Below are 13,587 nucleotides of genomic sequence, written 5' to 3' on the forward strand. Positions count from 1 at the left end.
TGTATGATGTAAATAATGTGCCAAGTATTATTTTGTAATATTTTGTAACACTGAATTTTGTGAACTGAAATTTGAAAGGTTGATTTTTTTATTAACCAATACAAATAAAAAAAAAAATAAAAAAATACTCCACCAAAGGCATCTCTAGACTCCATGCAATGGTCAGGATCTGAGGAGGACCCCAGAAGGCTACTGTGAGGTCTCGGACAAACTACAGGGCCCTCTGTCGATGCTCAAAATAAGCACCACTATGCATAGCTTGATCTGAAGTAGCGCTTTAGACCAGCAATCACGCTCAGTTGGGGGTGCGGGGGCACTGTGGCAGTGTTCACCCGGGGCAGCAGGTGGCTACAAGGCACTCCGCCTGTCACAGTGGCCAGGATTCGGTAAAGGTTCTGGTATTGAGGTATCCCGGAGTCGCTGCTCACCTGCAGCTTCTGCAGTGCGTCTTGGGGGCAGGCCAGAAGCCTGTATTTGTCTGTACCTCTTAGACTCAAGGAGGATGGCTCAGGGGCAACGTGCTCGCCTTGGAAGCAAGATGACACAGAGCAACACGGGTTCGATCCCCAGGTCTCCGCTTAGAAACCTCTGGGTGTTAAGCGCGTCATATATCATATCAAGGAGCACTTATTGATGGCCCAATGTAGACAGAGGATCACCGGCGTACCTCTGTGGAAATTGATACCCAGTGCACACATTGAGTGACTGGCTGACTCTCTCTTGCTGAACGGCTGTCTGGTTTTGCCCTTTCTTGATGGTACAGAGCCACAGAGAACCAGCATTCAAGCTGCAGACTTTGGACCACCCATCTACCCCTTTGCTTGTTTGCAATCTATCATTCTGATTATCCACTGGCTCTGTAGACTGAAGGCCAGTGATGCTTGTCTGCTTGTAATAGCTGAAGTTATGAATCGGATAATTTATTTTTGTGGGGACCAACTAGTAGTTGGTAAGGTTGAGGGAATGGGGTTCAGAGCAGATGTTACAATTCCACAGTAACACATCAAGATCATTCCATAGTTTGGAGATACATTTAGACTTACATGGATTAAGATAAGAGGGGGGAGCAGGCAGGGGGGCTGGCGCAGGTGAAGCTCCATACTTTTATTTTTCAGCCCGTCTGAGATCCTCATGTCCTTTTGATTAAGTAAGGTTATTGTGGAGGCGACAGCAACAGATTTCTCTCCCACACCCAAATAAAACCACCTGTCTGCCCCACCGAAGTTCTTGGTTTTGCAGTTTGAGGGAGATTGATGGGGAAGAAGGCTGGGGGAGAGGATCTGGGAAGAGAACAGAGAAAGAAAAATGAGAATAAAAATCACACATTTTCTTTTCTTCTTTTCAGGAGCGCCTGAGACGCCTCAATCACAGTGTGGGCAAGGAGACGGCACGCAGAAAGGCTATGCTGGAATCTGGTGGAGTGTATCCCCCAGGGTCACCGAGCAAGTAGCATAAAAGAATGGTCTAACAGACAAGTCGTGGGACGCACAAAAGGCAACCTTGAGATGTAGCTTCATATTACGGAGATGTGATCACTCTGCTAAATTGAGACCCAACCTTGCTATATGTGTCAATGGGAGCCACAAGAGCTCTGCTAGTCGCAGCTTATACCTTGAAAGGTATTGACACACTGCCTGTGTATCTTTGCAATTACACCTTTCATATTGCATTTGGGACAGTGAAGAATTCAAGAAGATGGTTCGCTGACATCTCAGCACAAGACAAGCCACTTTGGTTGGATACAGCTGCTGCCTGCGACAAGGAGTGAGTGAGTGATCGATCGATCGATCGATTGACTGACTCATTAGTAGGAGGATGGACATTTATAGGGCCTTGTAAACTAGCGGTTGGTACAAGACTGTGCCTCTTCGTTCTCCTTCTACTTTCAAATGTGGTAGTGCTTCAGGGGAAAGGGAGGGAGGGAATGCCAGCATCACACTTTTGCCCTCAAGGGTCAGCTAGTATTCATTTGGTCCTTCCTTGGAAAACCTGATTGAGTTTGGGATGCCAAATATGGCACAGAACAATATTAGTGGCAATATTTGTTGACCATATACACCAAGACTGATGCAGATGGAGTGGAAGGTGGGTAGAACTACTGCTTTTATATGTTTAGAGACAGACCCTCACCAATCCTCTCCAAAACCTGGGGACAAATCCTGGAATCTATACCACAAGAATATTCCCACCAGCCCATCCGCTGGTCTTCAGTCTCTAAAGGCCTTGGGTGAGTCCCTACCATTTAGTGTTTGAAAAGAACACCCCAAAACCAAATCATCTGGGTGAAGTTCCACCCTCTGTGAACCTCAAGAACTCCCTACCCTGCTCCATAGCTAGGGAGAAGCCCTGCTCTGTGTACCTCAAGTTCCATCCCACACATCAACTACCTACCCTCTCTTCCTACTCAGAAATCCTGCACTCTGCATATACACCAATAGAACTCCACTTCTCCCATCAACTCAAACACTTGCCTTTTGTACACCAAGCCTAACCACCCCCAGTAAAAACTGGCAGCCCATAATTCTCCTCACCACCTGAGCAGGAGCCCCTCCCTATACTCTCCCACTGCTTTGGGAGAAATCCTGCTCTTTATATTGGAAATCCCTTCCCATTCCAATAGAAAAAAAACATTCATAATCCATGCACTCTGCGGAAGTCTTGCTTTCTATGTTTGCAAGCAAATCCCCTCCCCCGTTCCCACTTCGCTCCAACAGTTGGGTTGTAGTCATGCCTTCAGTGCCACAAGAATTCCCATCTCTACATCTGTGCGCTACATCAGCTGGGGTGGAGATCATCGTAGTGCAATAAAAACCTCCCTCTTTATACGCATTCTCCCAACACCTGGGATCTCTCCACCCCTCCTTGTGTAGGGGCATCATGCTTGATTCTTGTGCTGGACCTTAATTTACAGGGTCATTGTACATTCCAACCCACCCTCAGAAGATGTCAATGTTCCATGTTCTCTGGTGTAATAATGAAGTATCCATTCATAGCCTTAGTGGCCTCTGGGTGCTCTGGCCCATGTTGCATGTGTACAGTTCACCAGGAGCAGCTTCACCTGCCAGTACCTCCTGATGTCTTCTGGTGAAGGGTGCACATCCTTGAATTTAAATGTCTAAAGCTTCTCTCTCTCTAGGTGTCTCACCCTGTCCTTATTCAGAAATATTCTAGGGTCTATGCACCATAGGAATGTTATACTAAATCTTGATTAAAACAAGTGTTGACATACAATAATCTCACTAACCTCTCTAATTTGAGTTGGGTTTTGATTCACGGGGGTATGACTTGACTCCCAATACTGTTCTAGCTTCTTTGCAGTGATATCCAACAATGCACCTTTTTTGGCTTCTCCCATTCTGGTAGCTGTACTGGGTCCATGCCACAAACCAGTAGCAAGAATGCCATTCATTTACTTGACCGTAGCTCAATGGGTGAGCATATGCCATGGGATCTGGAAAAAAGTGGCTGATTGGGGCATAGTACAGAAAGACCTGGTTGCTCGGTGGTGCCTTTGCTGGTTAGACATTGAAAAGCCAGATCTTTAAGGCTTTCCTAAAGCTGAGAAATGAAAGGAATTAATAAAAGATTAATGTGAACTATATGGTTTGTTGATATGGGTGATGTCTAAATGTTTGTCTGGATAGTCTTTCTTTATATAGCTTTTTTGATGATTTTGTGGTTTTCATTTTCTTTCTGAACTTAGACATGGTCTGTATTTCTACTGGTATGGAGTTCCATTGTCTTGGGGATTAAGGCGAGAACTTTCAACCTCTGTCACGAGGCCACGTGGGACATAAACAGGCAGACAATTGAATTTCAGTTCTCAAGTGTAGTTGTAGCGCCAGAATTATTATGCACTACACCAAAAGAGTGGAGCGAAATAACCAACACACTTTGTCCTTTCTACTTTTCTCTGGCTGGGACAGCCACCTGTGTGCGTGTTTTCCAGGCTTCCAAACCCCACAACTAAGTCCAGCTGGTCCTCTGCTCATTTCAGTCAGATGCTGGATGTCTTGACGCAGGACAGAGACTCCTACTCAACTGCGGCATTCTCCACCAGTTCTTTGGTTCTTCTCCGAGCTTCTGGACCTGACTATCTCCCTCTTCCAGGCCCCTGATCCCTGTCACAACCTTTGAACCTGGTATAAGCTCCCTCACCCTTGGTGAGATGGCACTGGCTCGTATCCCCTTCCTCATCTGAAGTCCTGCGTAGGACTGAACTGGTCTACTGGAACTTTCGTAGGCTGACTAGCTGGTCCCGCTGCACCACACTACTAAGAGTGTCTGGTACATTTCCCCTCCCCCTTGATTGTAGACCTCCATTCCTTCTCTATCACCACAGTCCTCTCTTGATGGTCATCCTCCAACAGCCATCCTTCCACTGTCTCCTCTCTTCTCCATAATCTTTTTTGCACCTTCTCACGACTTGCCAGTCACTACCAAACTCTCCTTACAGCTCCTGCTGCAACAACCCACACTGCCAGTCTGAGTTGCTTGGCTTATATAGTGTGATCTCCTCTCCTCCTGGGTGTGGCTCTTGGCCAGGGTCCGCACCTGTCTGGGTCTTTGCAGCCCATATGAGCCTGTGAAATGGCTCATGTCAACTGAAAAGGGTCTGGGCTCCTCCTTATTTAGGGCCTGCCACCATTCTGAATTTCATTTTTCAAATTGATTTTGTCTTCTCCTGTATTTCTCATTTTTGATATTCGATATCCAGCTTCAGCTGCTTTTGGATTTTTTTTTGGCAGTCGACTAGATGTCCCTCGAAGGCCTCAGTCTCCGAAGATGATATTCTGGAATGCATATATAGCATGCCCAGCGCCCCTTGGCTTCAGATCCGTTTTTTCCGCGAATGCTATCGCTTTGAAAAATGCAGCACGCTTCTTTATTCGTAACGACTTTATTACTTCGAGAATGTCGTCGCCGACAACCCCCGCAGACCAGGTTCAAAAAGTGTTGTGATTGTCCTTGACCGATCCTCATTGTATATGGTTATGGTACCTCGGAGTAACACTTCAGACTGCTCCAAGTACCAGTCAATGACAGGAAAGACCTAGAAGGAATGCAAGGGGAAATTGATGGTAGGTCGAAACCCCAAATCATCTACCTCGACCAAGAAACGACTCTCTTCGGAGGAAGAAGGTTAAGAGGTTGGGATCGAATAGTGGCTCCCACCACTCCTCATCGTCGTCGAAGTCCAAGAAGAGGCACCATGGGTTGCCTTTGACTTCATTTTCTGACGCTTCCCCTGAGAGGCTATCTTGCCCCACTAAATAAATCCACTCCGGCCGAGTGGGAGGCTTTCAGAGCAGAGATGCTAAAGATATTTGAAAAACAAAAGCCTCCAAGCCATGCTCCTACCGCACCTTCGAAAGAAGCAGGGAAGGAAAGGGCTCGACCTAAATCCTGCGCGCCCTCAAGCCTGGGACAAAGGCCCGATCCGATGACGTGTCATCGAAGGATCCGTCAAGCCAAAAGCATAAGCATAAGTAGAGGTCTTCGATGCCAGCCAAACCCTCGACGTCAACTTCGATGCCGAAGGCATTGATGCCTGCTGCGCCATCATTACCAGCTGCGCCATTGACGCTGAGTGCCCCATCAAAGCCTATGGTGCCAGAGAAAAAACGTTTGACGGCCCCAGCATCAAATCCATTGTTCATGAAACCCTTTGTGCCTGAAAAGACATGGGTGCCTTTACCAAGAAAGGACTATTTTAAGTCTCTTCCTCTATATATGAGGGGAAATGAGCCATCTGATAACGAGGCACCATTTGGTCTCCAATTTGATATGCCAAATGTACCAGAAAGTTTTATCTCAGAGGAGTTGAGGTTGAGACACCTTTATGACAACTTGTAGACGGCCAGTGGGGTAGACCCCTCACCTGAGCTGGAGTTTGGGAGGCCAGAGGCTGGGGAGCATGCTGATGCGTCATACAGACAGCTCATGTCCAAGGTAGTGGACTATATGGGGTGGAGTAGGCCTCCATTGCCATTCGAACAGGATGATCTGACAGACATCCTGGATAAGGGTCCTCGGTCAGATCCTTTATTACTTTTTGACATTGCTCTGCAAAAAAGGGTGGTGATGAATTGGGATGTACCAGAAACCAATTAGGCTGTGAATAAAAACTTGATCAAGAAGTACCGCCCTTCAGTAGGGACCCCGAATACCTGTCAAAACACCCCACTCCAGAGAGTCTGGTGGTACAGGCAGCTACTGCAACTTCTAAGCAAGCGGCTTACCCTACCATCCCTCCAGATAGGGACGACAAAAGAGTAGATGGATGGGCAAGGAAGCTATTTTCTGCAGGAGTATGGCGCTCAAATCAGCCAACTCCACATGTGCCCTTGCAAAATTTACATTCACCCTATGGGACTGCATTTCCATGGCGGCAGAGCACATTCCCAAAGAGGATGAAAAGGACGGGTTCTTGTTTGTTTATTTATAATGCGCGCCAGACCCAGAGGTAACCGGGCGCAGCAGAAAGAGTATGCAAAGCTAGCAGTGTTACAGGAATCTAGCATTTACAATGTTACAGAAATGTACAATTTGCATACTTACAGATATATGCAAATAAATCACAGAAGTTTGATGTACAAGGTACACTCTGTTTACAAGCAATGATAAAATGATATACATTTGTTGATAGATTTCTAATAATACATATATACAAACCAATTGGGCTAAGGATAACTAGGTATCTTAATGGGGTGACAACTGGTTGTTAGAGTTGATGTGTTTGATGAAATTCCTTCTGAAGTGTGAGAAGGGTTGGTCTACTCTCAGGTTATGTGGCAAAGCATTCCATAGTTTAGCGGCTATCACTGGGAAGCCAATGCCGCCAATTTTAGCTAGTCTAAATCTTGGTACTACCAGACAATTGGAATTGACAGTTCTTGTTGGCCTGGTTGATGTTTTTCTCTTTATTTTATCCGTTAGGTAACTGGGAGCAGCATTGTTGAGAGCTTTGTGGGTCAGGGAGATCATTTTCAGATGGATTTTGTTATCAGTAGTAAGCCATTTATGTTGACGTCTAATAGAGGAGATATGCTCGCTTTTATTTATGCCAAGGTCAGCTCTTAGGGCATTCATTTGTAGAGTTTGTAGTCTTTGGGTGATAGCTTTGTTGGCACCACTGTAAAGGGCATTGCAGTAGTCAAGTCGGGAAAGTATTAAGGCTCTTGCCAGGATTATACAGCTATCATTGGATAGGAAGGGCTTGCCTGCTCTTATAAATTTACAGGTATAGGCTGTTGATGACGCTAGGGAATTAACCTGTTTGGTGAATGACATAGAATCAAGGTAAAAACCAAGTGTTTTTACTTCTCTAGAGACCTTGATGATATTTCCGTCTATACTGAACCCGGAGTAGTCAGGGCCTAATTTGTTGATGTTGGCCTGCGTGCCCAGAATACTCTGTCTTATCATCATTCAGGCAAAGACCATGAGATGCCATCCATGCCTGAATGATGAGATGCACTCTGTTCACCAACTCCCTGTCCTTACTATGATCCCCAGAAAGCGGGAGGAGAATCTGTGTATCATCTGCATAGTTAGTATAGGTGATACCTAGATGGTCCAAATCATCGAACCGAGGTTTGGTGAAGATGTTGTATAAAGTTGGGGAGACACAGGAACCCTGGGGGACTCAACATATGATGGGTGTTGGGTCTGCTGCTGCCGAGAGGGGGGAAAAAACTCTCATAGTTCTCTCACTCAGAAAGGATTCTATCCATCTGATAGCCTGGGTGGAGAAATGAGCGGCCGAGTCCAAATGTCTGCAGAGGACCTTATGGTCCACAAGATCAAATGCAGCTGAGAGGTCAAGTAAGAGGAGGAGTGCTGTCCTTCCTTGATCTCTCAGTTCATCTATTTGGGTCTTTAAATCAATAAGGGCTGTTTCAGTTCCATGTATTGGACGGAAGCCAGATTGTCTTGCTCCTAGCAGCTTGTGTAGTTCAAGGTGTTTTTGAATTTGTGTATAAGCCACTTTGTCCAGTATCTTCAATAAAAATGGTACCGTGGTAATCGGGCGGTAATTAGTAGGGATGAGAGGGTCTAGAGTCTGCTTCTTGAGAAGCAGGAGCACCCAAGATTGTTTTAAGTTGGCGGGGATGGTGCCTGTGGAAAAAGAGGCATTAATAAGTTTAGAGATGAAAGATGATGCATCTCTGGCAGCGTCTTTTAGTATCTGTGCAGGGCAGATATTACCTTTACAATTAGAGGGTTTAAGGGAGAGGATGATTTTCTCTACCTCCATTGTAGTAGTTTTGGCGAAGGATAATTTGTTAGTCTTGGTGCTGAAGGTGACGTTAGGTGGTGACTTAAGCAGATTAGGAAGGTTTAGCGAGTCTTTTTCTGTTGGATTTTATTTTGGAGGGTGTTTATTTTATTTGCTAGTGCATGTTGGGTATCTGTACACCAAGTCTGATCCTTGGTGCAAGTGTCTGGTGTGGCAATAGGTGACTCGAGTTCTTTTAATATGGAAATAGTTCCTTCATACTCGAATTGGAGTTGGCAATGCAGTCATTGTAGGAGTTCCGCTTTGCCAGAGAGACTTCCTTTTTACAGTGGCAAGAGATAGAGGTTAAATTAGCCTTGTTCTCAGCAGTTGGGCATAGTTTCCAGGTAGATTCCCATTTTCTCTTTGTGAGGCGTAAGGCCTTGATTTCAGGCGTGAACCATTTGTTTAAGTGGGCCTTAGGTTTACTTGTTCGCAGTTTAAGTGGGGCAATTCTGTCCATACTATCAAGCATAATTTTATTGTATTCGTGAACTAGTATTTTGAGGTCTAGGTTGTCGGGCAGTGCATTTAGTGTTGGGAGGATAGCAGGAATGATATTGTCCGCTGTCATGTTTTTCTTATTTCTGGTTAGGCATGATGGTGCCATAAGTAGAGCTGTAATGGATGGTCGGGTGGGGAAGAGATTAAAGGATACCAGTGAGTGGTCAGTCCATGGTAATGGCAAGATGGAGGAGATGGTGGCTGTGCAGCTGGAGTCGGCGACCCAGTCTAGTATTCTACCCTTTAAGTGGGTAGGATTATTAACTTTTTGGGATAATCCTAGTGAGTTGATAGTATTAGCAATGGTCAAAGCGTGTATGTCCGCTTGGTTGTTAAAACCTAGGATAAAATCCCCTAGTACCAACAGTTGTGAGGTAGATTTAACATTGTTGGTTAGTAGACTTTGCAGATCCTCCTCGAAGGTCCCAAGCGGGCCTGGAGGTCTGTAAATTAGGTGAATAGTTAGTGATTGGGTGTTATTTATAGGGAGTTTAGCCGTAAGGGCTTCACAAGATTGCAGGGTTTGGGTGGGGGCTGGCCTTGGAGATAAATTTGTTTTAGATATAATGGCAATTCCGCCACCGCGGATGCCCTCTCGGTCTTGCCTAAATATAGTATAACCATCAGGGATGGCCAGCATAAGTGACGGCCCTGCTGCATTATGTAGCCATGTCTCAGTTATAGAAATGAAATCCAGGTTAGCTTCAGTGATTAGGTCCGCTATGGGCGTGGGCAACTAGTGATCTTACATTAAGGAGCGCTCCTTTGTAGGAATGAGCATCTGTTTCCAATTTGATTTGTGTAAGATTTGGTATATTTCTAGCATTGGGCTTAAGCTTAGATTTAGGGATTTGGGTATACGTTGTGGCTGGTGGGGCAGGAGCAGAATTTGGAACATTACATACCCTATTATGGTGGCATTTCATTTCATGTTTTGTAGAGGGGAGAAGTCTTCTGGGCAACTCATATAGTTTGTTTAGTCTGGCACGTAGTTTGTTATTGCTATCAATGGTCGAGCTGGGCTGGGAAGCATAGGCTACTGGTCTTGTCTCAGCATAGTGCTTTGAACAAATGTGGGCAGGGTTATTTATAGCTGAGTCTGTTGTATTGGGTAGGATAGGTGCTGATTTGCATGGGGGAATCACATTGTGGCAGCCCTGATTGCTAGTGACAAGGAATGTGGATATAGCCATTATACAGTAGATGCTGAATAAGCTTGACATTATGCAATGCTACCACTGTGGCTAGATAGATAGAAAACATACAGTGCAGATACTTCCTAGGCTAATGTGTAGTGGGGTAGATAGTGTAGGTTAGATATACGAGCATGCACAGCACTAGGTTTAGACACAAGGATAAACTGTGGACATAAAATAACATAGTACTACATACAGGTGCATACATAAAGTGAGTGTTCAGTGGGCAAGGATGAATGATGTGCAGCAATCAGCAGTTACAATAAATGACCATCTACAGGTTAGAGATACATGCTCAGTGTCACGCTAGTTCAAGGGACAAAGGTCAGTGGTGCTAGGCATTGATACTAAAAGGCAAGCAAGATCGGAGATCACAAGTCGGTATTCAATGATATGCGTGAGCTGTGTAGACCTGAGCACTATTATCTGTTCTATAATACATTACAATGAAGTAATCGCATGTGAAATGGCTGTAGCTTAGTCTGAGGCATAATTGGCCGCTAAGTAGGTGTGGACCGGTTATAAGGGAGAGCAATGTACAGAGCATAAGTGGTTTATATTAATGGGCAAAAAAGCATTTATCATGGCATCTATTTAATGTTAAGGTAGCCGTCTCCAGCAAGCTCTTATGTTACGTGGAATACACTTGACACTGGAGTAGGCACATGCACAAGGAGCTGTCAGCAGCGGAGGCATGGGTCAATAAACATCGGCAGTTCAGTTTGCCCAAATAGTCAGCAGAGGAGTTTGAGTGCAGGAATGACTGTTACCTTATCTTCGTGTAACGGGGGCTGGATGCAGGCAGCCAGGGGTTCTGGCTAGCGGCGTAGGCAAGGCGGGCCGGCTCTCGCCTCCGGTGCTAGATTGGCTACAAAAAGAACAGCTGTAGCCAATCAGAGAGCGCTGTGGGCTGGCTGGGCAGGCCAGGCTGCTCCGAAATGCTGCAGAGGCAGGGCGGCCATCTTGGCATGGGGGTTTCCTCGTGTAGCTTGATGGCGGCGATCTGAGCAGGGCAATTACTAAGTGGTGCACGTACAATTATGGTGCGTAGGTAATGACGCTCGCAAATCCGGGCTGCTGCTGCAAGTAGATACAATTACAGTGCGGGGAGCAAGAGAAAGTATTCAGGCTCTGATTAGTGAATGGAAGCTGTGGGTAGGCAGCTTACCTACTCGGTGCAGCGGGGAAGATGCACGCAGCTCCAGCTGCGTGTGGAGCTCCTGCTCCTCCTTAGGATTCCAGAGAGTCTTAGCCATAGTTAGAGACAACAAAGAAGTGAGTCTCTTCAGTCAGGTCTGGATTCTGCTGACCGCATCAGCAGAGCTGTGGCTACTAGCACTGTTAAGCACAGATTTGCGTGGTTGAGGAATTCGGGTTTTGCACCGGATGTGCAATCCATACTCCTCAACATGCTCTTTGACTGGTCTCATCGTTTTGTCAACAAGGCTGACAAGAACCTTGAGAAGTTGCAGACCTCAAAGGTGGCAGCCAAATCTTTAGGTGCCGCTATTAGGCAACCTGAGCCTTTTCGAGCTAGTGGACAGCCTTGGAGGGATAGATCTTTTCGCTACTACTCCTCAGTTGGAAGGGTGAGAGGAATGGCTGGTGAAAGGTGCCAAAGAAGATTCCCTCCTGGTGGATGACGTAGAGGTGTGAAGCCAGCTCAAGCAGGGGCACCTTTACCATCTGCCACTGCATCAGCTGCCACAAAACCTCTGAGGTCTTGAATCACAGTTCACTATTGGGGGACAGACTGTCTCAGCATCTAGAAGAATGGCAAAACATTACTTCGGCTGATTAGCCCTTGGAAACCATAGTCCACAGTTACTGCCTTCTTTTCATACAGAGACTGAGCAATCCACTGGGGAGCCACTCTTTGAGGATTCCAGATCTGACGCTTGTGCAGGAAGTTTTTAACCCTGCTAGAGAAAGAACCGTTGCTTGCAGCAGAGAGGAACAAGGGATGGTATTCTCCATATTTCCTAATACCCAAAAAGGGCAGAGGACTGAGACCCATCTTGGACTTCAGATACTTGAACAAGTTCCTCAGGAAGTACAAGTTGAAGATGGTCACACTTTCTCAGATCCTTCAGGCCCTCCAACTCCAGGATTGAATGTTGTCAATGGACTTTCAGGATGCTTATTTTCATGTGCCAATACATCTCCAGCACAGAAAATACCTGTGTTTCGCAGTTGGCGGTTCTCATTATCCATTTCGAGTTCTACAGTTCGGGCTGACCTCCGGCTCAGGGTTTTTACCAAACTGATGACAGTAGTGGCAGCGAGTCTCGGGAGAGGGTGGATTGACGTCCATCCCTACCTGGATGATTGGCTAATCAGGGCGTGTTCTCCCAAACAAGTCCTGGATCATCTCAACATCACCTGTCACTCCCTTCACAGACTGGGCTTATCCCTCGATTACAAGAAGTCACATATGACACCTTCTCAGAAACACCAGTTCATCAGAACTGTTCTAGATACATCCTTGGGAAAGAGCTTGCCACCCGAGGTGGGGGCTCAAGACTACAGATGGTCCCCACATTTTTAAGTGCCCAGCGTTTCCCAGCCTTTGATTTATTTTGAGGTTTCGCAGCCTAATGGCATCCTGCATCTTTCTAGTGACAGAGGTCCGCCTGAGAATGATATCCCTTCAATGGGCTCTCAGAACTCAATGGTCCTAGTTCTCGGGGAAAGATGTCGGACCTACTTCAGGTTCCAAGCAGTGTCGCACAGGATCTCCTGTGGTGGGCCTGCGAGGACAACATTTTGAAGGGAGAACCTTTTTGGTAACCATGGCCGGAGATAACAGTAGTGACGGACGCCTCACTCACGGGGTGGGGAGCCCACACCAACGTTCTGACAGTCAGCAGTTGTTGGTCTCCATCTGAGTCCAAACTACATATCAATCTTTTGGAGCTGAGGACAATCGGACTAGCGCTGAAGGCCTTCCTGTCCTCTGTACGGGGAAAGAATGTCCAGATAATGATGGACAACACAGTGGCCATGTACTACGTCCACAAGAGAGGAGGTGCAGGATCACTACCACTGTGCAGAGCGGCAATGCAGCTCTGGTACTGGGTAATTCAAGAAGGAATCTCTCAATCGGCATTTCACCTAGGCGGAGAAGAGACCACGGCGGCAAACGCTCTGAGCAGGCAGAGCACGGTTTCCCACAAGTGCGAACTAGCTCAGGAAGTCCTTCTGAAGATCTTCACCCTTTGGGGGTCAAGTGGATCTGTTCGTGACCAGTGTCAACCGGAAGTGCGAACTTTATTGCTCCAGGGAATTTCCCCCAAGAGGAGCTCTAGGAGACGTGTTCATGGTGGACTGGAAGTTTTCACTTCTGTATACGTTTCATCCAGTCCCCGTCATTCCTCACGTGATCAGGAGTTTGAGAAAGTTTGTGAAACGCGTGATCCTAATTGCCCTGGATTGGGCAGGAGGGCGTGGTAACCGGACCTTCTGCATATGCTCATCGGCCCTCCAATATGTTTTCCAATAAGAGGGTACCTTCTCTTGCGAGGGGAGGGTCAGGTTCTCCATCCAGAGGTCAAGACACTCAACCTTCACGCTTGGTTTCTGAGAGGCTGAGATGCAAGGATTGGG

The 13,587-nt window shown here is 46.4% G+C and overlaps 1 protein-coding gene across 1 annotated transcript in view; it reads left to right on the forward strand.

Annotated features, from left to right (window-relative positions):
* The window catches only part of SNAPIN (SNAP associated protein), a 33,782-nt gene extending 30,183 nt beyond the window's left edge, over positions 1-3,599 (forward strand). The window contains exon 4 of the mRNA XM_069651209.1: positions 1,346-3,599. Within this exon, the coding sequence (XP_069507310.1) occupies positions 1,346-1,450 (105 nt within the window). The 3' untranslated portion in view covers positions 1,451-3,599. The remainder of the gene's footprint in view (positions 1-1,345) is intronic.
* Positions 3,600-13,587: the final 9,988 nt, after the last annotated feature.

Source organism: Ambystoma mexicanum, chromosome 1p (genome assembly GCF_040938575.1).
Source record: "Ambystoma mexicanum isolate Mex_15411 chromosome 1p, UKY_AmexF1_1, whole genome shotgun sequence".
NCBI classification, from domain to species: domain Eukaryota; kingdom Metazoa; phylum Chordata; class Amphibia; order Caudata; family Ambystomatidae; genus Ambystoma; species Ambystoma mexicanum.